General features: G+C 38.8%; 2 protein-coding genes across 4 annotated transcripts in view; both read left to right on the top strand.

The window, feature by feature from the left end:
* PIBF1 (progesterone immunomodulatory binding factor 1) overlaps positions 1–6,640 on the top strand; it is a 311,116-nt gene extending 304,476 nt beyond the window's left edge. The window contains exons 17-18 of the mRNA XM_006882728.1: positions 2,808–2,946; positions 6,501–6,640. Of these exons, the coding sequence (XP_006882790.1) occupies positions 2,808–2,946; positions 6,501–6,640 (279 nt within the window). The remainder of the gene's footprint in view (positions 1–2,807; positions 2,947–6,500) is intronic.
* On the top strand, positions 2,780–25,003 carry KLF5 (Kruppel-like factor 5 (intestinal)). Of its 3 annotated transcripts, XM_006882711.1 has the most exons (5): positions 7,101–7,226; positions 7,299–7,340; positions 9,631–10,504; positions 11,645–11,704; positions 24,814–25,003. In XM_006882711.1, the coding sequence occupies exons 1-5, from the start codon at positions 7,101–7,103 to the stop codon at positions 24,990–24,992; spliced, it is 1,281 nt and encodes a 426-aa protein (XP_006882773.1). In that variant the 3' UTR covers positions 24,993–25,003. The 3 variants fall into 3 exon arrangements, with proteins under 3 accessions (XP_006882774.1, XP_006882772.1, XP_006882773.1); XM_006882712.1 differs by lacking the exons at positions 7,101–7,226; positions 7,299–7,340 and adding an exon at positions 2,780–2,946; XM_006882710.1 differs by having other exon boundaries at positions 6,790–7,340.
* Positions 25,004–25,585: the final 582 nt, after the last annotated feature.

Below are 25,585 nucleotides of genomic sequence, written 5' to 3'. Positions count from 1 at the left end.
CACACACACACACACACATCTCCCCAAATCTAACCCAGAGCTCCCGAGTTAATTCCCACTCTTGATGGAAGTCAGTTGAGTTTTTGAGGATGTAAACCTTTAATGTCCATCTTTGTCTTGCAGGGTGGCTGATGGATTCCAGCTGCCAACCTTTTGGCTTCCAGCACAACCTGTAACACACTATATACAACAGGACTCCTTAAATCTGATATGGGGGTATCATAAAATGGAAAGTGTGCAATGCTAGTTGGTGCTCAGGACAGCATAACAGAAATTATGGGTTCATAGAAGTTGTGGAAAGGGGTGGGGTGTCTTTTAATGGATAAACGAAATAATTTTCTGTGAATTTTGTGATAAGTTCTTCTCAGGTGAACTCTTAACTCTCCTACAACTAATTGCAAATCTGGGAAGAAAAGTTCTAGAAAGCAAAATCTCAACTATTTAAGTAAACCAGATAGCCTTCCAACTCCTATTCTTTTTTATTTGTTTTTTAAATTATTTAAGAGTATAGGAAAAGTTGCAATAACAGTATGAGGAATTTATCTTGTTCACTCTTCATACAGATTCATCTGTTAATCCTTAACATTTTCTCCCTTTATGTTTCCCTTTTAGTTGGCAGATAAGAAGCCCTGCTGACTGACGGTGGCTGGGAGTTTTTGCTTTGGAAATCTTATGGGACTAGAATTGCCTTGAAGACAATGGGTTTATATTTTTTATACGGATACATTGAGACTTGGATATCCACACATACACACAAGCAATATTTCTTGAGAGTTAATGATAAACATAACCTTTTATGGATAAATATTGATGTAACAGTGAATGATCACGACAGCAGCAGATTCAGTGAACCTTAAGAACAAGGCTAGTCTCCTGTATAAAGTTCTATTAACAAGGGGAAACAATGCGGCATTGCTTTCTTATCTAAGGTAATCCGTAATAAAATTTTGCTAATTGTCCCCTCCCTTCATTACCATCAAGCCCAGTCATTCACTCCTTTAAGAAGAAACAGGTTCCGAGTGTGTCTTTCCTGACATATTTTTGGAGAGGATGGACCAGGTGTTTCCCGGAAGGTTGTCTGATCTGTCCTCATGGTTAGATTTCAGGTTGTGCATTTTTGACTAGAATACAAGAGAAATGGTGGTAAGTTCTGCTCACTCCATCACATTCATGATTCACTAGTGAATGGACATTCAATACTGTCAATTAATAATGATGTTAATTTTAATTACTAGCTTATGGTAGTGTCTGTCATGGCTTTCCACTCTTAAGTTTGCATTTCTCCGTGTCGTTGATAAGTCATCTGTAGGGGAATATTTTGAGACAGTCTGTCCTGTTCTTAAAGAATTTGACCCCATCTTTGTAGTTCCATTTCATTCTTACCTGAATCAATGAATATAGTGATGACTGAAAAGAGTTGGCTTTCTAACAGTATTTCCTTCTATGTTTTCAAGCAACATTCTCTCAGACATTATTCTTAATTTTAGCTTTGAAACCTTTAAGAATAAAATGGAGTTCTCCAAACATTGTTGTCAACTTTGTGTGGGCTGGACATTGTTCTAAGAGGAATGCTGGATGAAAATCATGGTAGAAGCAGCCTTGCTGATCAGTGAGGAAATGAATCACAGGAAGGAAATCTTTATATCTTCTACATATACTCAAACCTAAGTTGTCCCTTGTCAAGTTCAAACTCTCCTTTGTAATCTGCCTTTTGCTTTCTTCTGCTTCTGTGAATCCTGAAAATGTGGCAGTTTGGCTAATAAAGTTTACTTATTTTTCAGTACAAGGTGGTGTCAAATGGTAGAGGCAGTTGCTGACATCAAATAGAAAATCCTTGCTCATTACCTCCAGTTCCAATGAATCTGTAACTGTAGAAAAGTAATAGTTATGCCGTTACTAAAAAGTATGCTTTCTGACTCTCAGAGAAATGCATGATGATTCATGGTAGAAAATATAAAGAAATATAAAAAAATTGAAAACTATCTTTAATTCAAACATCCAAAGGTAGGCACCAAAAATATACATTTTTAATTTTCTTTTTATCATTCTCTGTTAATAAACTATTCCGCATAATTTAGCATAACATTTCCCATGGCAATAAATATTCTTTAATAACATGATTTTTAGTGACAAAGAGTAGTCATTGGATGAATATATAATTTAATTACTACCCCCATAATGGGACATCTAGGCTTTTCTCAATTTTATTTTATGTGTGTGTGGCTGTTATGTGCTTTTGAATGCAAACCAAGTCACAGCTGATCCTCTGGTGGGTTTTCAGAGGCTATACACCACACAAGGGGAGATTGCAGTTGGTGGATTAGAATTGTCTGCCTTTGAATTGGCAGCACAACTCTCTACCCACCAGATCACCTATTGCATGACATATATGCAATTATGTACACAAATTGTCAGAAGATATATTAACTGTACTTTTCTAGCTTATATTTATTTTTTTTTGTTTCCTTGAAAATTATTATCAAATTGTCCTCCACAAAAGGTGTACAAGTGTATCAAAGTAAATGTCAGGAAAATCGGTATTGGCTTTAGCACTATTATTTAAAATTTTCATTTGTCAATCAACCAGCAAAAAAAGATATTCCCACATGACTGTGAACGTCCCACTTGAGCATTTATTTCACGTGCCTCAAAACACAGTGCCAGAACTGCGTTTGTCATGACAGGAACAGCAACTGGCTCAACACTCTTCTCATTGTGATGCTGATGATGTGCCCTCCTTAATGTTCTAAAAGATTGTTTGGTGTGACTGCTTCTACTCTTATCTTAACCTTCTCTATCATGTTTAGACTCAGAATGTAAGTACTGTACAGTTTAAGCTACAATATGCTTGGCCTGTAACTTGCTTCAAGGCATTTATATTTATGCCATTTTTGTCTGCTAATTATAGTAACAAGTTGGAAACAGCAATTCCAGTCTCCCAGAAAGGTAAGAATCAACTGTGGTTGTTTGTTTGTTTTTTTTTTTAAATCTTATCATTTTTAAATGGGACTAGGTAAAGTGTTCTACATTTAGGAATAACGGGAGATTTATGAGAACTTTCAGAAAGAACACATTCAAACCCAAACTTAAATGCAAAACTTAATTTGTTAAGAACTGAGGGTAGAAGACAGTGAAAAAAAAAACCCAAAAACCAACAAACCCCACCTCCTCATAACATTAAAATTTTTCTTAGTAAGGAAAAATGAAAGTTTATACAATAAATTAAGTGTATCGTTGTGTTTAAATGACACACTTTTTTTCATCAGGTAAGTAACAACCTTAGGAGTCAAATGGATTGGATTCTGACTGATTTTAACTGAAGTTTCTATTTAATGTGCCCCTTTTCCTTCCTTTGACTGTGTAAAATGTGTTTTAAAGTTGGTCACAGTAATGGAGAAAAAAATAGATTAAAACGTTTGAAATGTTTTAGAGGACGTTGATTCTGTTTTACGCATCCACTGATACCTCATGCCACCTAGAGAATCTATGAATATCAGAAAGTAACTTTTACTTAAATCATACTCTAAAAGAATACACTTTAAATAAAATCTGATTTTTACTTATCCAAGTGCTGCTTCTGTGTTCCTAACACACTGTGATTAGATTCTGATTTTGCAGAAGTGGGATAGTCTAGGAACAAGTTTCCAATCAAAATGAGTACAATTGTGTTGGCCGAATGAATATTCCAGATTCTTTAATTTTAAACTCTTTCTGATAGCTTTTTCCAAATAACTGAATGAAAATATTTCTTTTGCCATGCCTTAATGTGAACATTACCCTAGAGATAGTGTCATATTTCCAGCATCTCATCATTTAGTACTTATTTATCTTTTTTTTTTTTTCCACTCCCTCCTTTAAATTCCCCTTCCCCCTATCATTTTTTGTTGCCTGGTCAGCCCCCACACATTCATACTTATTTATTCCCGTAAAGATAGTGACACTTAGGGTTTATTCTAAGACTAAGTCTGTGTTGCCCAGTGACTAAGGACTTAAGCATGCACTGCTTCTATGCTTACCCTCCTACCTAACTTGACTAGTCAATTTTTTTTTAATTCCTTTCTCTCAGAACCCTCTCTTTTGGCATAGTTCAGTTAACAAGCCACTGCCAGGTCACTAAGTGATCTCCGAAATCTGACATTTGTTTTTTGTTTTCCTCTATCTTTTCTCATGGTACGGCACTACTAAGCAGGAAGGAATGCAAAGAACCAGAAGTTTCAGGGTAATTGAGGATCTCACCATTCACACTGCCTGGCTTCACATCAGTGCAGAAACCTAGAACATATGGAAAATAGTTATCAAGTTTTAACCCTTTTCTCGCTAAGCTTATGAAACAGGCCTTCAGCAGGAGCATTTGTATTAACAGAAAGCAACAGCAGTTAGCTGACTTGGACATGTTCTTCATATGATCAGAATTGCATGGCAAATGTTTCAGAAAAAAGATTACTTGCCAATGTCGTACTTTTGTCCAGGGTTATGCCAGATATATTCTGTGAGATAAGCAGAGCATGGCATTTCAGAGGAACTATTACTTAAAAGTGATAGCTATTATTTTAAGAATCCTCAAATTTTAAATAACTACTACTGCATTTGAACTAAAAAGGAATGTTTTCCATTTTTCTACTAAAAACATCAGCCCAATCAGAATAACCTAGGTTCATATCTATATTTCAGTCAAGAAAGTAGAAATGTGAAAAAAATTAAGAAGACTATAAAAAGATATTGTTAAAAATGTATCAAATAGTTGCTGGCTTAAAAAAAAAAAGTTTGGGTTTTGGTGTGTTGTGGGTTTTTTTTTTTTTCTCCCAATGGGAAAGTCTTTGTAAATGAAAGAATGTTAAAAAGTAGTGTCAAAGTATACCGTATTTGCAGTAAAATAAATGGATTTTATTGCAGTGAAAACTTGGATGAAAATAATAGACTACAGTGAAGCTGATAAAAAGAAAGAAGGAAAGATTTCAGGAAGTTAAAAAAATTAAAATATAAATGAATATTAGATTTAGACGAAACTTAAAAGAGAGAAAAGAGATTGCATAAGTTCTATTAAGAATTATCTATGACACATACAAGTGTGGTCATATTATCAGCTTTAAAAAAGTAAGATTCAAAGTTCAAAATTTCAACATTATATTAAATCCTATATGGATACTACAGTCTGTTTTTAAGCTGTTTAATTCAAAGCTTATTATTAAAAATAGGACTGCTTTTTAAAAGATGAAGGTGAGCAGTGTGGAACTGTTTGCTTAGAAAAAACTGCAAAACACTTATTAAATACATGAAAGTAGTTGTCCACTATTCTTAGTGTTTATAGCTATAAAAGTGAATCATGCATTAACAAGAAGGAAAAGAAGAAAAACATCTATTTCACAGCATAATTGTATCTCTTCCCATAATATATAGCTGGTGTACATACTAATTTTTTATTTACACATTGGAAAGGAGATCTAGATCTTTCAATAGATACCACTCTTGGAAGTGAACATTTTGCTAGAATTCTTTTTAAAGCTGCTTCACTGTGAAGTGATGAGTGGGCTGTTGTGTACGTAAAATTGTCTAATGCTTCGAGGGTGCTGTCAACATATAATACACATGTAGTAATATTCCAGGCATTTTTATTGCAGTTTATTATTCCAGCTTCCCAATAAGCCAGATAAAATCATGTACAAGAACATTAAGGATCAAGGGAAGTGGTTTCTTAAGGCGATTGCTGGCAAAAATTCACCTTCCCATTATAACACACTAAATGGATGGTAATATATTTGGCTATTACTTTCTTACACAATTTATTTCCTAACTCTCAGTTGCTGTGTGCCTAATGTTTGCCTCTTCTCTTCGTAGGCTAAAGGGCCACCGAGTTAGGTCAACTAGTAAATATTCAACTCCATTTTCTGAGCATACGTACTAGTAAAATTAAGGCAAAGGTGTAATGCTTATTTAAGTACATATTTCACCTATTCATTAACGCTTGAACGGGATTACGTGCTTTGCTGAGAAAAAATATCTAAGATATTCCATATTTCAAAATGTATATGCCCCATACGCTTCTCTTCTACACTTGAGTACGAGACAGAAATGTACGAGAACGTCTCTCGTAACCATTTAAACAGAAGGAAAAATACAGGCTTTTTATGCTAAGTTTTTTGTGTTTTTTTTTTTTTTAATTGCCATTATATTTGTAATTCAGGACATTCCGAATTTGTTTTGCTAAATAGATGTATTTGCTGCCAAAGATAAACAGAGACAAGATCTGTTTTTTAATTTATCATACCGCCCCTACTTTTCTGCTAAAGAAGAGTACATTTTGTGTATTTAAAAATACACACTCAACATTTTCTAAGAACTTTAGCGCCCCCATCAAGCCGCCGTCTGGGTTCAGCTTTTTGAGTTTCAGGTCCTTGCACAACACCTAAGACGTGCAAACTCTTTTTTCTCCCTAATTGTGGTAGAGAATAGACCGAAGAAATCTCCCTCAGTGTCTCCACCCTAATTTCCCTTCTTCCTAGATTCCACCCGCTGCTCTCCTTCCCTCTGCGCAGCCCAATCTGTCAGACAAGTTGTGTACAAACTGCGCGGCCACTCTGCGCGCGAAGCTCGTGGCCCGAGAGGGGTGCGGTCGGCCCGAAGGAGACGGGGCCCTCGGTGAAGCTCTTCCTTTTCATAGGCTGGTCTCGCGGACAGGGATAGCCCCGCGTCTCGCGATTGGCAGAAGTGCTGTCAATCTAGGCATGGGGCTCCACCCTCCCTCGAGTTGGTGAAATAGAGGCGGGCGTCAAGTGTCAGTAGTCGCAGGGCAGGTACGCGCGCTAGCAGCTCTTTCGCGGAGACCGGCGTCGGCGGGAACGAGCTCCGGCGAGGGCGCTGTGGGGAGGGGCGGGAGAAAGTGGCCGACCGGAGGACGTTGGCGTTTACGCGTGACCGAGCGGAAGAGTTTTGCTTTTCGTGCGCGCCTTCGAAAAACCGCGCCTGTTGTCGGCTGAGGTGCCCGCCCGGCGATCTCCCCCTCCTCTGCGCGCGCCCCCCGCGCCGAGCTCGCTGGTCCGCGCCGGAGTGGACGAGGTGGGAACGAGCGCACGACCCGCGCCCGGAGCCGCCCCCAAGTGCCCATGGCTACGCGGGTGCTGACCATGAGCGCCCGCCTGGGACCCATACCCCAGCCGCCGGCCCCGCAGGACGAACCCGTCTTCGCGCAGCTCAAGCCGGTGCTGGGCGCCGCGAACCCGGCCCGCGACGCGGCGCTCTTCCCCGGCGAGGAGCTGAAGCACGCGCACCACCACTCGCAGGGACAGTCTGCGCCCCCGCAGCCCGCGGCCGGCCCGCGGCTGCCGCCGGAGGAGCTGGTCCAGGTAGGAAGCTCCGCTCCTCTGCCTTCCCGGGGCTCGGGCGTGTCCGCCGCTGCGGCGCGCGGGCGACAGGGGCCGCTCCAGGCTGGGGAGCGCGTCGGGGCGCACCAAGAGCTGGTGCAGGGGGGCCGAGCCTGGCCCGCGCTCCAGCCCGGGCACCTGCGTTTCCCGGGGAGAAAGAGGGGGCATCCTGGGAGGGGGGACCCCAGGAGATGAGTTTGCCTTGGCAGGGCGCTCCGGGAGAGGCTAATGAGCTAACAGGGTTCGCCTGCGCTGCTCAGGTTTTTCTGTAGTCCGGGGCCTGAAAGCTTGCACCCGCGTCCAACTTTACTTAAATGTCGCCACTACTTTCGGTGCCTTAGCCTTGGGGATCTCCCACGCAGCACCCGCGCCCATGTCTCGGGTTAGTAGCAAGTTGAGGTGTTGGGAGAGGCTCTTGCCAGTTTCCAACCCCTTGGCTCAACCTGCTTTGAGACGCGATTGCGAGGCTGCGTGTTTGAGAAACGCCTGTTAACTGAGGTTGTCTTGAAGAAGTTCTTGGTTTTCCCTGCAAAGAAAGATTAAAAGAAGACCGGGGGGTGTTGTTTTCTTGGCGTGCGCGTAAATTTCCTCCCGGAGCCGCGTTGAAAGCTGGCAGTTGGCTTTACACTTGCCCAGCAGCCGAATTAGAGCAACCGCCTGTTTCTTTCGCCCACGCACGGAGTCATATAGCCCAGAAAAACTTCCCGGGACTTTTAGCCTGTCCCAAGAAAAAAAAAAATTGGAAACATACCCACATGCAAACAGCTGGAAGAGCTAAAATCAGAAACCACTAACCGCCACGGGAGCGCAGTGCACGAAAGGGTTTTAGTTTGGTTTATTTCAAGACACTTCATTTAATAGAGCCCCTTGGTATATTGTGTGTTTGCTACCCAGCCCCTGCTCCGGTGGGTCTGTTTGCCAATGCCACTGTGCAGTCAGAGGACGGTGGCATTTGTCAGAGATGTGATTCACATGACTGGTGTCTTAATTTTATTTTTAAATGGAGTCTGTTTGGGAAACCTCATCCTCATCCACAGTGAATGATCTGAGGCCCCAAATGAAATGCTTTTGAAATGAAGTCGTGACCAAAAAATGACTCTAATTCACGGATTAAGGTGAATGAGTGAGCTCCATGAGCTATTTCAGTTATTTGGGGTATTTTTTTTTTCGTTCAGAATTTCTATTTGTGTTAAAAATTAACAGGAAAAAGTAAGCTTACATTGTACTAAGGAAAGAGTTTGATAGATTGAGGTATCTCTGCATAAACTGATTTTTGGCTTTAAAAAAGTCCCCATTTGGTTAATTAAGCTGGTCAGTTTTGAGCTTTGGAAACACGGAGAGGATGAGGTGAGTGAGCTTTTTACAGAGTCAGGGGGAATGTAGCATGGCCCACTGAAAAAGACATGATAAATGTTTTGCTGATGACTGTGCTAGCAATATAGCAGCCTCCCCACCCACGGCCCCTTAGCACCATTCTACCAAGGGAGTGATTTTCCCAACTAGGTAATTAAAGATCTGTTTTAGATAGGGATATGAATAGGAACATTTCATTATCATATTAGACAATTACAGAATCTGCTGATTAGAATCAGCATTCAGATCAAACGTTGAATGTGAAGGTTTGTTCTTTTTTTTCCAGTGGATACTGTGTTTTTCTCAAAACACTGGATTTAAGTTTCCATTGAACTACAAACAAGAAAAGGCCCTGAAAATGGCCAAGGAATATGTTTTAGATTAGGTATTTCGACAGTATCTATCCAAGTAAAAACTTTTCAGTGTATACTGGTTTTAAGATTTGTGTATTTTTTTTTTTTTAAGAAAGTTAAATTTAACGTACTATGAACAGAATTGAGGTAGTTTAGCAGTATTTTAATGTTGTACTTTAATTACAGACTTACTATGTAGTGGGACAGGGACTCTTCCTTGTATGTGGGTGATACTTGACTATTGCATCAGAAAGGAATACGTTCTGTTTGCTTCCATTCTTTCTTTGATTTGCCTCTTTCACTTTTTGTCTAGGGTTGATTGGGGAAGTGATTTTAGCAAATACATGTTATACAGAGTTTCCTGAGGTTTTGGCCAACCAGTTATTACACAGTTGACCAAATAAACCTTCTTCTTTTATAGGAAACTCCTAGAAAGAATTTCCCCTAATATTTGTTAAAGAGATTTGGGGAGGGGGAGAGTGGATTTTAGTAAGCAGTTTGGCCTTCCTGAGATGCTCAAAACAGGTGGATCATGTTCTTTTTTTTTTGTTTCTCTTCTTTTTCAGACAAGATGTGAAATGGAGAAGTATCTGACACCTCAGCTTCCTCCAGTTCCTATAATTCCAGAGCATAAAAAGTATAGACGAGACAGTGCCTCAGTCGTAGACCAGTTCTTCACTGACAGTGAAGGGTTACCTTACAGTATCAACATGAACGTCTTTCTCCCTGACATCACTCACCTGAGAACTGGCCTCTACAAATCCCAGAGACCGTGCGTAACACACATCAAGACAGAACCTGTTACCATTTTCAGCCACCAGAGTGAAACGACTGCCCCTCCTCCGGCCCAGACCCAGGCCCTCCCCGAGTTCACCAGTATATTCAACACACATCAGACCGCAGCTCCAGAGGTGAACAATATCTTCATCAAACAAGAACTTCCTACACCAGATCTTCATCTGTCTGTCCCTCCCCAGCAGGGCCACTTGTACCAGCTACTGAACACACCGGATCTAGATATGCCCAGTTCAACAAACCAGACAGCAGTAATGGACTCTCTTAATGTTTCTGTGTCAGCTGCCATGGCTGGGCTTAACACGCTCACCTCTGCTGTCCCGCAGACGACAGTGAAACAATTTCAGGGCATGCCCCCTTGCACATACACAATGCCAAGTCAGTTTCTTCCACAGCAGGCCACTTACTTTCCCCCATCACCACCAAGCTCAGAGCCTGGAAGTCCAGATAGACAAGCAGAGATGCTCCAGAATTTAACCCCACCTCCATCCTATGCTGCTACAATTGCTTCTAAACTGGCCATCCACAATCCAAATATTCCTGCCACCCTGCCAGTTAATACACCGAACATCCAGCCTGTCAGATATAATAGAAGGAGTAATCCCGATTTGGAGAAAAGACGCATACACTACTGCGATTACCCTGGTAGGTGATTGTTACCAGGTTAAGAAATCAATATATGAATGTGTTTTGTGTATATGCATATCCATCTTTCAGCCTCAGATTTAAAGATTTACATTTTACTTGATGGTTTTAAAAAATTAAGTCACATACTTTGTGCTTATCCTAGTTTTTGCCTTGTCACAATATGTAATCATTTTATGGGTTTAAAAAAATGGCTCATGGGTTTTAGGGGAAAGTTACTGTGGCCTTTCCCCTCCTAGATATTAAGTAAAATTTTAATTTCTAGAGCTATGCTTCAGTTGGCTTTGTTTAACATAGCAGTCTGATAAAATGGAGTTTTTAATTCTGAGTTAAGTGCCACCAGAAGTTAGATGGAGGGGGAAATAAACTGTGTTAGTAAAGTAGCATTTGAGTAGACAGTTTTGCCAGGCTAGAATAAAGGTGATTCTCTGAAGGAACCTCAGTGACGCAGGGTTTAAAACGCCTCATAAGGTCAACAGGTATAACCTAGTCACTCCATGACAGATGTGGCAGTCTCCTGTTAAGATTGACAACTATGGAAAAACCCTGTGTAGCACCTCTGTTTTCTCCTTCAAAGTCTGAGTCGGAATTGACTCACCAGCAGTGGATAATGGGGTAATGAATGTTTCTGTTGCTGGCATACACTAGTTTAGATGATTAATATGGGGTATAATTTATTTGACTATGGTACATGATATGGCATGACATGGTAAATGAAAAAAAAAAACATGAAATGTAGGAGTATGGAAAATTACAGTCATCATGAATAATGGTTTAAGATTCTCAGGTCTGCAGCCATTTACATTTATTTCGAATTTGTACTATAGTAGCGCTTAAATCACTGATGTATGTGTTACTAGTATATAAAGCACCTGCTGGACTATAAACGCAGATTTTCCTTTGGGAGCTTGGCTTGGTTATCTGTATTCATTCCTGCTAAAGTGATGTCTGAGACAAATCGCTTTATGCCTTTTTAATAAGGTAATGGGGGAGGGCTCTTAAAAACTTAAAACTGGAGCTTCAAATATCTAGCATGAGAGATTTCTTTTAAAGCCAGATTTTAAACACTGAATCATCAAATGTAAAGATTTCAAAAGGCTCTCCAGAATGACAAGCTGTTCTTCCTCTCCTTTATTTCAGGCTGCACAAAAGTTTATACAAAGTCTTCTCATTTAAAAGCTCACCTGAGGACTCATACTGGTATGTAATTTTCTTGTTAATTCTGTGAGTTGTGTAAATAGTGTAAGTGGTATTCATCCTTTTAAAAGCCAACACGTGTTTGATCTCTTCTTTCTTCTGTCAACTTTTATTTTTTAATGGCCTACCTTTTCAGTACTGGCTTGGCTCAAAATCTAGTTCAGTAAAAAAGCTGGTTTCAGGAAAGGATGAACGTCTCCTCACTAAGACCTTGCCCGTCACCTTGCATAGAATTAATTACTCAAAAATGTAAACAACAGCATTTACTAATGGATTTAAACACTGAAAAGGCACTGCTCTTGTCTTGGGAGAGAGGAGATTGTAACTGATTTTTGCACCTATAAAGTCAGTTTAAGGACCAAATTTATTTTTTCCTATAGCACATAAAACATATCCGCTTAATACGTTTAATTTCACCTTTAGCCCAAAACATTTAGCATGTTTTCTGTGTGTGATGAAAGGTTGGGCTGAAGTTGCTGAATTGAAGCCTAGGTAGTCCTAGAATGGATTGTGGTTTAGAAATTACTGCACATGCTGCCTCAGCCTACATTTGATGTGTTTTGGGGGCTTTCTCTTTATTCTAGTTTGTTTCATCCCTGTTTTAAGACAGGTTTTTAAATTTAGCCTTCTCTCTAAATATTTATTTTTGTCAGCTCTGTAAGAATCGTGCTTGAGAGCTCCTTTTTAAGTCATTTTAAAATGAGAGTAGGTGGCATACATGAAAAAGCCACCAAATACTCAAAATATTTTAAAATGTATACATGGTTACTATTTGTGACTTTCTTACAAGAACAGCCATAAAGAAAGGAACTTACATAAAATGATTGCTTCCCCCCCCTCTGAATAAATGCAGCCTTACCTAAAGTTCAAAGAATAAGTTTGCTAATAAAAGCAATGACCTAGCAAAATGTATTATTCCATCATTGCTATGGAAACCAAAGTATTCAACAGTTCCTTTGAATGGGTTGTTGGATTAGTGCGAGGACTTGAATCTCCCCAGGCTAGATGTTACTATGGAAATTGAGTTTTGATAAATGAAGTAGTTATCTTCTAACTGCTGCATTAAAAAGTAAAAGCATTTGAACAAAGGTCAGTGCTGTGATAGAGCACTGAGAGAAATACGGTTGCAGACATTTTTGTGTGCATGTTGGGAAGTATCAGGTACCCTAGTGATAAATACTTCTTGAAATCTCAGTATTGGGCAGCAATGTGTTAGATTCCAGGACTTTTTGAGAGATAGTTTTCATAGAAATAAATGGATAATTCAGGCCTGAGTTTTTTAGAAACAGATTGTGTAAAAAGGAAAACGCATAAAAAGCCCAAAGTAGGAATTACGTTTATATTTAAACAGAATACTTGCAGTAAAATTTATGTATAAATAAAAAAAAAATTAAGCATAAAGTAAAACCCAACCCAAGCTTTTCAAAATACAAATGGATGCCTAGAAAATAATTTCGAATCTAGAAGAACTAAGATATGTCTTCACAAGGAATAGATAGTCTATTACTAAAAACTTGAGATTGAGTCTTTATTTGAATTCTTGATTAAAGAGTGGTGGGGAGAATGTTTAGAAACGGGAATGACATTTTCTTTGGGGTTTTTTTTTTGTGTGTGGGGGGGATTTTTTTTTTTTTTTGGTCTCTCTGGGAAGTCCTTGAATGGAAGATAGTAGGAAGGGGGAGCATATTTTTATGGGGTTAAAGTCTGATAATAAAAGAGGAATACAATTGCACGTAACGATATAATCAACTGCTTATTGCAGAGATGTAGTGAGAGCATATCTAAATAGCCTTTCAACCTCTGTCAGGATTTAGTGCTCTGAGTGCCTGTACCTGTGATTCAGGAGCTTGACCTGCTGGCAAGAAATTTAATAGTGAGCTGTCTTAACAATGCTTGTACCAATAAAAAGCAAACTGAAAAGAGAACCTAGGCCCGGTTTGGGTCCCATACATCCACTTTTTCACCTGGTCATAAACAACTTGGCCTTCAACATTTAATGAGTGAGGCCATGTAATCCAGTTTAATAAAGTTTTGTTTGATAGTCTTTCAAATGCCTTGGGGAGGGTTTGTAGCCGACTTGTTCGTCTGGCTAAACTCGTTCTTGGGTAATCATAGAGCATTGAGGTTGTTTTCTCCTCATTTCTAGTTTCTAGACAATGCCTTTTAAAATTACCCAGGCGCTCTCATTGCATCCTCTCCACCCCCCAGCTGTTTTTAAGTGAACGTGAATGTAGCTGAAGCCAACAAAGGCTTAGGCTTTTTTTTCTTTCAAGGCCCAGGCAGATCAGTTTTTAGAAATATCTTCTGTCATTTAATAACTTTTTTTCTATTTTCCTTACTCACTTGAACAATTTACTGAGGACTTTAAAAACAATCTATGTGAGAATGTTGTTGATCTTGTATTTGATGATATGAAATATCTTGCTTTTTAAAGATTGCCATTTTAGATGCAACATGTGACTCCATAGTAACATTTCTTTAAAACACAGTTGCTTGAAAACAACAAGTTACCCTATGTTTTCACAATGCAATTAAAACTATCTGAGCTCTGTTGTTTATTTTGGACTTTTTTAGATTGTCAGCGCTTCCTACTAACATGTCTTTCAAACTGTCTTTCCACGACTAAAAACTTTTGAGACAGAAGAGTAGGAGATATGATCTGTTTTTTAAACCAGAATTTTCATAGTACTTGTTTTTCCAAGTTTATGTATTTAGATTTTTATATTTGGAAAACATATAAATAATATTTTATCCTTTTTGCATGGTTAGGCTTTTTAACCTGGAACATAATCTACCCCTTTCCTAGGAAGTAATTTAACTTAAAAACACACTATGCATGTACATATGTGAACTAACACACGTGTTGGACGATGTAACCATGCCTTATTTAGGTGTTTGTGTGTATGCCTTAACACTTATCATTAGGAAAAATACGGCTTCCAAGCAAAAGTGTCAATACATAGTATTATTTCCAAATCAGGTATTTGTAGTTTTAGCATTTGTAGTTTCATTTACATATGAATATTCTTACAAAATTTTTGTCCAAGGTATAATAGACGAAGCTATATCCATTGAGGTGTTTTTGTTCCTTCTAAGACACCTTTAAATATGTAATTCTTATAAGTTAACATGAATGGACTTTTTAAATGCATGAATAAAGTAAAACAATCTACCATAAATTCAGAACCTTAAAAAGTTGTGTTAGTCATATAATCAGCAGTCTTTTTTATGCATGTATCTTGAGTATGTTTCAATTTCATACTAAAGATTGAGAAAAAACTTCAAGTTAACATGGGCTGGAGGTCAGAGGTTAAATGTCATAAGCCTTCACACTGAATGTGGGATGCTCTTGGAAATTGTGCATTTGTTTATACTTTTAAAAGTACTTCACAAGGGAAAATTAAGAAAAAGTAGATGTCTTAATGTGAATAATCTCCTGTCCACGTAGGCTTAGAGCTGAAACTGTTGGGTGGGTAGCTGTGGTAACATTTTTGATCATTTGTCAGTCTCAGCTGTTCAGGAAAAGGGCAGAGCATTGCTGTTTGTCCAGAAAACAAGCCTTTGAGCTCTCCTCTTGGGCTCAGGCATCCCTTAGACCCAGCCTCCATGGATTGGCTGTCCCATGTGCACAAAGGGGTCCCAGAGTGGCTGATAAAGGTTGTCACAAAAACAACCTCCTCAAAAAAAAAAAAAATTGAAGACATCCTCCCCAAAAGAAAGTTGAGATATTATGGGAGGCACAAAGTGGAAGTGAGGCACTTCATGGTTTAATGCTGCAGTTTATAGTGTCTTATGTACAGCTGAGATGTCCCTGCTTAGGAAAAAATGCCACATATCATCTTGGAGAGAATTTTAACCTCTGAGAGCCTACTTGCAAAGAGGATCAATTCCTAAGGCCTTCCTACTATGTAGAACATTGAGTTTCCTGCTGGCACTTGATAATTAATAAGCTGCCACTGTACTAGGGAGCTCTGATGGCTTGTTACTGTTATGTGCCACTAGTTGCCTGTGGCTCATAGCGACTCTATGTCCAACAGCTCTGTAGCCTGCCCTGTCCTGAGCCACTCTCTCACTGACTCTGACACACCTACTCCCATTGCCCCAGTTACTGTATCAATCTGGGGTCTTCCTCTCCTGCACTGTCCCTCCACCCTTCTGAGCATGATGTCCTTCTTCAAGGACCAGTCCCTCCTGGCCACGTGCCCAAAGTGTGTGAGACGGAATTTACCAATCCTAGCCTCTGAGTGGAAACTTGGTTTCAGATGCCTTAGCGGTAAGGAATTGTGCTGCCACGCCAAAGGTTTGAATCCTCCAGCTGCTCTCTGGCAGTAAGATGGGTAATCTCTTCCTGTGCAGTCATTTCCAGGTCGCTTTGGACCCAATGCTGCACAACAACATATAATTCTTTAATAATTAATCTCTGAGATTTGCTGTTCATTACTTCAGTTTTTAGTTTTTCATAATATACTGTACTTTGGGTATTAAAAAAATTGTTAGGCATATATTTCTGGACAAATTCTGTGCTGTGAACTCTCTACCCATTTTCATCTGTTAGAGTTTGATACAGTATCTGCAAGGTTTTGATTGGTTGTGAGGGTTGCTGTGAGTTGTAATCTGCTTGATGGCATCTAACAGCAAAATTTTTTTTAAAAGATTGAGTGTTCTTGTAGGTACTGTTATTGCATTGACTTCCCCAGTAAGAACCATTCAAAGTGTTTTCAACCTAAGTAATTATAGTGGATATGTGTAAAAAAGTAGAAAGACTTAAAATATATTTATTAAAAAGATCTCATTTTCTTGGAAAGCTGTTACTCAGAGCGAAATCTCATAAGCTGAAAACAAGGTTTTTTTGTATTTTTTAAACCTTAGCTTAATGAAGTTCATGCAGTTGGAATATAGAAGTTGAATATTAGTTAAATGATTCACCTTTATTATTAGTAGAGTTGTCATATGTGCTTTAAAAAAATATTTTTACAGCATGACATTTAGTACCTAGTAAAATTTTTAAAAAAATGTTTATATTTCAAAATTACAGGGGAAAAATTTTATCTTGTAGTATTAGATGTTAAGAATTCTTTCAATTAACTCAATATTTTGCTGCTTTGAAATGTACTTTCTACATTGACAATTTCAAGCGTTTTATAAAAAAAAAAACAAAACAAAAAAAACCAACACAGCCCGAACTTATGGACATGATGGTTCAGACCCCTGGTAAAAGTTACATTTGAGCATCAGAGCTTAGCAGGTTTTTTTTTTTTTTAAACGACTTACTGGGGAAGATTAAACTTTGCTTCTGGAGCATGTCCTGTCAATCTGAAAAACATTTGCATAAAAAATTGATTAAACATTGCTTTGAGATGGTAAATCTTTATCAAAGATTAAGAATTTTTATTTGATTCAAGAAGCAGTTTTCACTGATCATTGTGGAGAATCCAAAGATGGAAAGGAGTAATCTCTTGCATTTTTGTTCTTACTTAGCCTAGTGCGAGAGGAAGTTCAGAAATAGATTCTAGTAGGTACCTAGGATTTTGTGCTCACTTTGAAAAAAATTGAACTCACTCTCTGCTAAATGGAACCAGCCCCTGCTCAGAACAAATTTTTCTCCACAATTTACTTTCATTTGCTGCGTGTGCAGCTTGAAAATCATTCGAACGATTAGGAGGCTATCCTTGCACCAAAGGAAAGCTAAGTAAGAATTGTATATACCTGTCCTGAGTTACCTGCAAATTTGACTTAAAGACATGGCTAGGAGGTATGGATCTTGCTCATCAGATTGTAGATGGTTGTAGTTGAGGTAATAATAATAATAATAATTCGTGAAGGTAGAAAGCAGAGTAGTCTTTCAAAAATACTCTAATCACCCAAGAATTTTATTTTGACAGATATTTTTAGTTCTGTAGACTGTACTACCTATTTACTTGATGACCTACATCTTTTCTGGTGAAAGATTAGAAACAAAGTAATGTCCTACTTTAGAAGAGTATCGGTAACTGCGTTCTGTTCTGTCACCCTGTATTATTTATATTCAGGGATCTTTAACAACTCTTATTAAGGATGAATTACTGCCTTGTTTTAAAAGTGCACAATAGGTAACTTTTAAAAATTTGATGGCTCTATAGTGCAAACTTTTGAAGGTTAGGGAGGAGTTTCTTAGCTGGGGTAATCAAGATAAATGAAAATTAAAGGGAAGACTATCTAGTTACTCATTCAGTGTTAGGAAAATGAAAAGATAAGGATTTTAAAATTTGGTTTGGAAAGGGGAAAGTAAAAATATTTCTTTGACGCTTTGTTGAGGCTCGTATTACAAGAAAGTGAGTCTGAGTGATTACTTTTTGTCAGGAGACTCCAGAGCTGGTATTTCATTCCATTAACCCTGTTAATTGACAGAGGAGGTTTTCCATTGTTTTGTCAGAGCAGTGCATAGTAGGAGCTTAGTAGGAGCTTGAGATCCGTGCCCACTAGGCTATAGGCTGCCTCCACGTCACAGTTGGCAACACCTACTTTCCGAAGCTATCTCCTTGGTGTTTTTGGCCAGCACTGGGGATCTTAATAAAGTCCAGTTCGTCTCCGCAGTAGAAAATAATTTGTGTAGATTTATTTATTCTTCCACAAGTTAAGATGGAAGAAATTCAGGATGGAGCCACAACCCGAGTCTTCAGGAGGAAATAATCTCAAAGTATGGTTCACCTTTACTGTGTATGTTGACTTGGCTCCTCTTCTGTGGCAGATGAGAGCCAGGCAGAGAGAGCCCTGTTCCAGGGACAGAGTCACAAGGTGCTCTTCGATGCCTTAAAGCTTCTTTTTCATATGACAATAACCAAGCACTTGACAGACTCTGAACAAATGCTACTGTTCCATGGTGCATTAGGAGTATTGTGGCATTGCAGCAGAAATAGGAGACAGTCTCTGCCCTTGAGGAACCTTAAAAGCTAGTTATGGAGGCAAAATACAGCAATTTGAAGTCTTCAGAAAGCAATCATATGTGTAAGTGCAAATCAATAGTCCAAAATGAAGTTAAATGATGATGGGTATACAGAGAAGTGGAATGATCTCTGATGGACTCCAGAGGTTTTCTGAAAGGGGCATGCTGCATCAGCATTTATGGCATGAACATAACTTGACAATGGAGAGAAGAGAAATTACTATTTCCTATTCCTTTTCTCAAATGAGTACAATATGGCTGTTGTGTACTGTCGAGGCGGAACCCACCCATAGCTGACCCTCCAGCAGGTTTTCAGAGGATCTTGGTCACATTGGGAGGAGATTGCCCATCTTTCTTGTGGGGAGCAGCTGGTGGATTTTTTGAACGTGTCTTTGGAAGCAAAGCTTCTTATCACTGGGTCACCAGAGCTCCCAGGATAGTACATATCTAATCAATATTAGATGCGTTCTGAAAATACTAGTATTTGAATTCAACTTTTCCTTCTGTTTCCAGAATTGGAGATTTGCTACAATGAGGTTTAATAAAAAGGTTTTGGTGTTTTGTTTTTTTTAATGGAAAATTACTGGCTGAGATGCAGAAAAAAACATTAAGGATTAATGAGGCAAAATTGCCCTACTACTTTTTCTGTTGTTGTTGTTATTGAGTACCTTTAGGTTGGAAACAACTCATAGCTGGCCCTCCAGCCAGTTTTCAGAGGCAGTAAATTACACAGGAAAAGATCGCTTGCTCAGCCTTCTACAGAGAAGCTGGTGAATTTGAACTGTGTAAGATTGGGTTGATAGTGCAGTTCCTTCCAGCTGAGCCACCAGAGCTGTTTTCTTAGATACATAAATATTTTTCCATTACTATCTTCATATAAATATTTCCTACTTTGATCTTTGACTTGAAGCAGCAAATATAATAAGGAGCCTATTTGAGACTCTAAATACCATAAGCATATCATGATTGGGGGTGTGGTGGGGAGGGTGGGAAGGGGAATCTAATTGCATGAACATTTTTTCCTCCTGAAATCAGAGTTCATGTCTAACCTCAAGGACTCTTAAATTCTAAGATTAGATTAGGGAATAGCTATTGAAAGAATAATTCTCCCCCCCCCTTTTGGAAGTTTATGTTGTTTCTAAGGCTGACATATAGATTCTAGATTCTAAAAGTTTCTTCAGGCCAGAGACCAAGTCTCATTTGTTCAGTTTTCCTTGCACCTTCGTCCAGGTCATGAGCTCATTTGTTTACTGCATGTTAGCTTGACTTGTGAGGGTCTTTAGCCATTTACATTTGGGTCTGATAGAATTGATTGTCTTCTAGACATCAAGAACAAGGTATAAATTTGTCAGACTAAGCTTTTTTCAAAAGTCACCTAAAACCACTCAGAATTCTTTCCATCTTGCTTTTTTGTACCTTTTTTTTTTCTTTGTGAGAAGAATCTGTGTAGAACATTTCTAGGAAAAGGCCGTGGTAGGAGTCCATTGAATATGTTCAGTAGAGCAGAGAAACCTCCATTCCATTGTGATTGGGTTCAAACTTTTTTTTTAATCTGTTCATCAGAGGGAAAAGTGTTGAGTTGGTTTTTTTGTTATTGTTTTTTTTAATTATTATTTTAGTTTGAAAATTTTTCAAAGGCATTGCAAACCCCTTGACATTTTCTTAGCCTGAAGGAAAGAGGTGCTATCAGTAATTTTTGCTTGGTAACTCTCACTCAGTACCAGTGCTCAGCAGTTTTGGGGGACCCGTAAGCCCTGAAAGGAGGGTCTTCCACAGAGGGCTGGCTCTGCCTGGCTCTGACCTGTGTGCTGTCTGCTGTTGGCTCACTAAGCTATTCTTTAGCTGACCTTCAGAAGAAGCTTTACAATCTTTAAATAAATTTGAACACTATGTGTTCCTTTAAATCATTCAGAGAAGATTGTATTAGTGTTTGCTAATGGAAGATTTAAGTAGGACATTAAGGAAAAGTGGCAGGTCAGGATTCTTAATGTCGAGGCTCATCATTTTGCTTCTAACTCACAGGGTTATTGTAAGGATTAAGTGAAATGATAAGTACCCAGTACTGGAGTATGCTGGCACTCTGTATTCTGTGTCTACTCCCTCCTTTTCCTGGTAATGGTACTCGTTAACATTTCCATAAATTATATCAGTGACTTTATCAGTATGGATTCTATGCTTACCTTGAATGTTTCCCTCCCCACAGATAGGAATTCCTAGCAAAACATTCTTCTAATTTTAAAGTCGAATGAGAGAGTATGTACTTTATGTGAGATAAAGCCAAAGCTTGTTTTTCATGCTGTATGAGTTGTCGCTTTTTTTTTCTCTCTTTGCCTTTGGAAAGTTTCACATTAACAGCATGAGAACTTAAAAATACAGTTGATGTTGAAAGAGCTTAACTAAATATTTTAAATTGGTGGTATTGGAAAGAGGTTCTGTAAAAATCCAATTAAACTTTTGAAAGCTCTATCCTGTTGAAATATAACTTGAAGGAAGTCAGTTTGGTTTCCCAGAAGTACTTTGCATAGTGTTTCTGGCTGAGGAAGAAAGGCTCAAGTCTGCTGTTTGGCCCAAAATTGGGTACCAACTTCCTCTCTGATGTTTTGCTTGAACGGTGTTGACACCTGAACAAATCCCAGAGAAACTGCCCCAAGTGGGAAGCAGTCGTCCTAGCTTTTATAGTAAGACTTTGCACCAGTAACTAAAGTTTCAGACACAGCGAGTATTCTTGGCTGAATAATCTATAGATGTGCATAAATTGAGACCAAAATTCAAATAAATGTTTTAGGAAGTTTAATGGCTACTGTATTTCAACCAATCAGTAAAGTAAACTTTTAAAAATATTGGTGCAGTTTATTGCTTCACAGCCAATAAAAATAGTGAACAAAAAGAGTCTAGTGTCCCTTGTTTCATAAATAAACCCTGACATTCAGTTCCCCTTCTCTTTTAGTTCGAAAGACTAGAATGATTTCTTTTAAAATTGGGACACTAGGGTTGGGTTTTTTTTTTGGGGTTTTTTTTTTTTACTTTAGGAATTTCTTTTCCTTTCCTTAGATAACTTTATCCTTCCATTAAATGACAGCTAAATATTTAACTAACATCATTGTTTTAAGGAATTTTTTCTCACAAGGAGAAAAAACCCCAAACAGTTTTGGTTCAGAAGTTTTGATTTTTTTTCCCCCTCCCCAGTATTGATAATTAAGTTTACTGTTAGTTGCCATCAATAGATCCCAACTCATATAGACCCTTTGGTTGTTTTAATGCCATTAGTTGGTAAATTGTGTTGAAATCCCAAAGGCACACAGTTCAAATTCACCAGTTCCTTAATGGGGGGAAAATGAGCATTCTCCTCCAGTATGATTTACTGTCTCTTAAAACCTGCTGGAGGGTCAGTTTGAGTCAAGTCTGAATAGATGCCGTACAAGAGCAATTACATTTATTAATATAAATGAATATTTGCTTCTAAGTAGATATGTGACTATGAATTATTTTTTAATATTACTTGAAAAATTTGAACATATTGGCTGAAAATCTTAATGTTTACTTCCCCACACCTGCAAAGAAATGAAAAGAATTGAGATGAAATCATATAAGGACCAAATTAAAAAAAACACCAAAACACAAAAAATACATGTAGTCAAACTCATAGCCACTCTCTCAGTTGCTCCTAGCCACCCTACAACAAAGCTCTGGTGGTCTAGTGGTAAGGAGATCCACTGCCAAGCCTAAGTCACATTGTACGAATCCACCAGCTGCTCCTCAGGAAAAAGATTAGCAGACAGCTCTGTGCGATTTACTGCCTCTGAAAACCTGCTGGAGGGTCAGTTCTGAGTTGTTCCAAATCTACAGCACATAATAGCTAGGAGCTGACCTTTTAAGTCAGAATAAAACTCTTCCCTAAGGTTTCTACAGTCAACACTCTTGGTAACAGCAGCCAGGAAATCAGGAGACGAATTGCATTGGGAAAGTCAGCTGTGAGGGACCTCTCAAGAGTACTGAAGTGCAACGATGTCAGGTTGGAGACTAAGGTGCACCTGATCCAGGCTATAGTCTTTGCAGTTATGTGCTATGCATCAGAGAGTTGGACAGTGAATAGGGATAATAGAAAGATAATTGATGCCTTTGAGTTGTGGTGCTGGAGAAGAGTGTTGAATATACCATGGACTGCTAGGAGAACAAACAGGTTTGTCCTGGAGAGGGTGGAGCCAGAATGCTCTCTGGAGTCAAGGACTCTGAAGCTTCGTCTGACATACTTTGGGCATGTTGCAAGGAGGGACTGGTCCTTGGAGAGGGACATCATGTTTGGGAGAGTGGAGGGATGGTGCAGGAGAGGAAGACCCTCGATGAGATGGATCAGTTCTGTGAGTGGAGTGGTGGGAACGAATGTGTTTGAGACAGCGAGGTTGGCACAGCGTTTAGGACTCTTGTACGTAGGGTCACTGTGAGTCACAAACGACTCGACTCGATGGCACATAACAACAACAACAAGGTTTCCAAGGCTGTAAATATTTACAGAAGCAGATTGCCACACCTTTCCCTCCTAGAGTGGCAGGTTAATTTGACCCCTGACCAAAAAGAGGATGTAGCAGGAATTAAAAGTGAAATCCTTATGGCAATAAGGGTAAACAAATTCTGTTTTAACCTTTTTTGTATATATGCTTTGGAATACTTCTCAGAATCACACAGTTAGATCAGCTACAGTTAGACCTCTTTGTTGAAGGGAACAGTATCTTTTAAAGTTTAAACTCAATTTGAGAAATCTCCAGTCTTCCTGAGTATACTACTACTCAAGAAGCAGGCTCAGTGTCACCGGGGCACTGAGTGACAAGCAATTGTTCAAAGCAACTCTGAGGTTCATTCCTTTCTGGAGAAGCTGTATTTAAAGAGAAATTTCAGACTCTTATATATGGTTTAGGAATTTATTTGGAGTTTTTAAAAGGTGTCCAAATAAAACTCAGCAGTACTTTAATACACAAATTTATCTCTCAAATTCTCACACCATCCTAAAACGCAGGCAGATTCAAAGAATATAATAACAAAATTAAAACATAAGTGCAAGAATTAATAGTTAATGCTCCATGAAAGATTTGGGGTTTGTTCGGGAACAGTGGTCCTCATTGCCTATGATTAACTTAACTCCATTAAGACTTATTATAAGTAGTAAATATGTTTATAAATATGTTTTTGAAAGAAACTCAAAACTTGGGATAAAATATTGAGTAATACAGATTTCGAGGGGCTCAAATACTATTTTATAACGTGAAAACATAGAATTAGATGACCTGCATTTTGAGGGCAGACACATCTTCATCCCCATCTAGCAAAATCAGGACAGTACCTGTTAGGTGTTTGGAAAATTGTTTATGGAATGGATTTGAATTTTTTTTTTTTTTACAACACTGTTTAAGATAATACAGGCTTCCTATTCTCTATCAAAGTAAACCTAATGTAGTGAATTTCTAATCCATTGAGTTTATCTTAATTTTATTTATATGTGAAAATGTTAAAGCATAATATTTGAAAGTCATTCCACTTAAAAATTTTTCTGACTTATTTTAGTCTAGTCTTAATAAGATTAGTGTAAATCTTGAAACAATAACTTATGTGTCATTCACTTTGGAGGCTGTGTGTTCAAGTGAAAGGGTGTTGTGTTAATAGCTTCTGTCTGCCTCATTTTGAAATATTCCTTCCGTTATAAGGGAGTTTGGGTGGCCTAGTGGTAAAAACTTGTGCTGCGTCGGTTCTGACTGGATGGCACATAATAGCAGCAGCATTTTGTTATCAGTGGTATTGAGGATTTGAACAGTTCCCTATTAGGTAGCTCCCAATTATATTCCTCCCTCTGGCCATCTGAGTCAGAACTGACTCATAGCTAATCCTCCAACAAGTTTTCAGAGGTTGCAAATAGCATGGGAGGAGATTATCTGTCTTTCTCCTGCAGAGCAGCTGGTGGATTTGAACCACCATGCTTAGCCTGTAATAATTTGGTAAGGTTTTGTTGATGCAGAAATTGTATTTTGACAGCGGTGACAAACCTGCCTGAACATATTTGACTATTTCATGGATTTATATGTGCAAAAATAGTGTGTAAAAATCAGAGCACCAATTAATTTTCTTTTTATTGCATCTGAGGTGGTACTTGTGATGTCTTTCTCCAGAACAGGCCCCTCACCTGTCTTTGTTTGTGTCACAGGTGAAAAGCCATACAAGTGCACCTGGGATGGCTGTGACTGGAGGTTCGCGCGGTCGGACGAGCTGACCCGCCACTACAGGAAGCACACGGGCGCCAAGCCCTTCCAATGCGGCGTGTGCAGCCGCAGCTTCTCGCGCTCCGACCACCTGGCCCTGCACATGAAGAGGCACCAGAACTGAGGGGCCCTGCCACTCAGTGCTTCATGCCTACGCATTGCATACTGATGTTATGCAGTTAGCCTGGCAAAAGTCTAACTACGAACTCAACTCCTATCTATAAAGAAAATAAGAAAAACCAACCCTGGAAATGTATATTTTGTATATTTGAGAAAAAAACAGGGAATACATTGTATTAATACCAAAGTGTTTGGTCATTGTAAGAACCTGGAATGCTTGCTGTAATGTGTGTGGCTTTCCTCAAGCAGACTTCATCTCATGACAGGCAGCCGCATCTCAACACGGGTGGGGGGGTGGGGCGGAGGGGTGTGTGCAGTGTTTTGACCTAAGCACCATCAGTTAACGTGACAGTGTTTGGTAAACATCGATTGGCAGGCACAGGAAGGAAGGACGGTGAAGTGAATGTCAAGATTTTACTTGACTTATGGGGTATTTTTTCATTAGGTAATTCCTTGGAAGTGCCCAACGTACGTGATAATTCACAAATAGCCATTGAACAAATGTTTTTTGTTGTTTTTTTTTAAAAAATATGAGTTGCATATTTTGCTATTCAAAATTTTGTAAATATGCAAATCAGCTTTTTATAGGTTTATTAC

This window comes from Elephantulus edwardii, unplaced genomic scaffold (assembly GCF_000299155.1).
Source record: "Elephantulus edwardii isolate Elephantulus edwardi_28Jun2011 unplaced genomic scaffold, EleEdw1.0 scaffold00023, whole genome shotgun sequence".
NCBI lineage: Eukaryota > Metazoa > Chordata > Mammalia > Macroscelidea > Macroscelididae > Elephantulus > Elephantulus edwardii.
This window is presented reverse-complemented; position numbering and strand designations above follow the sequence as displayed.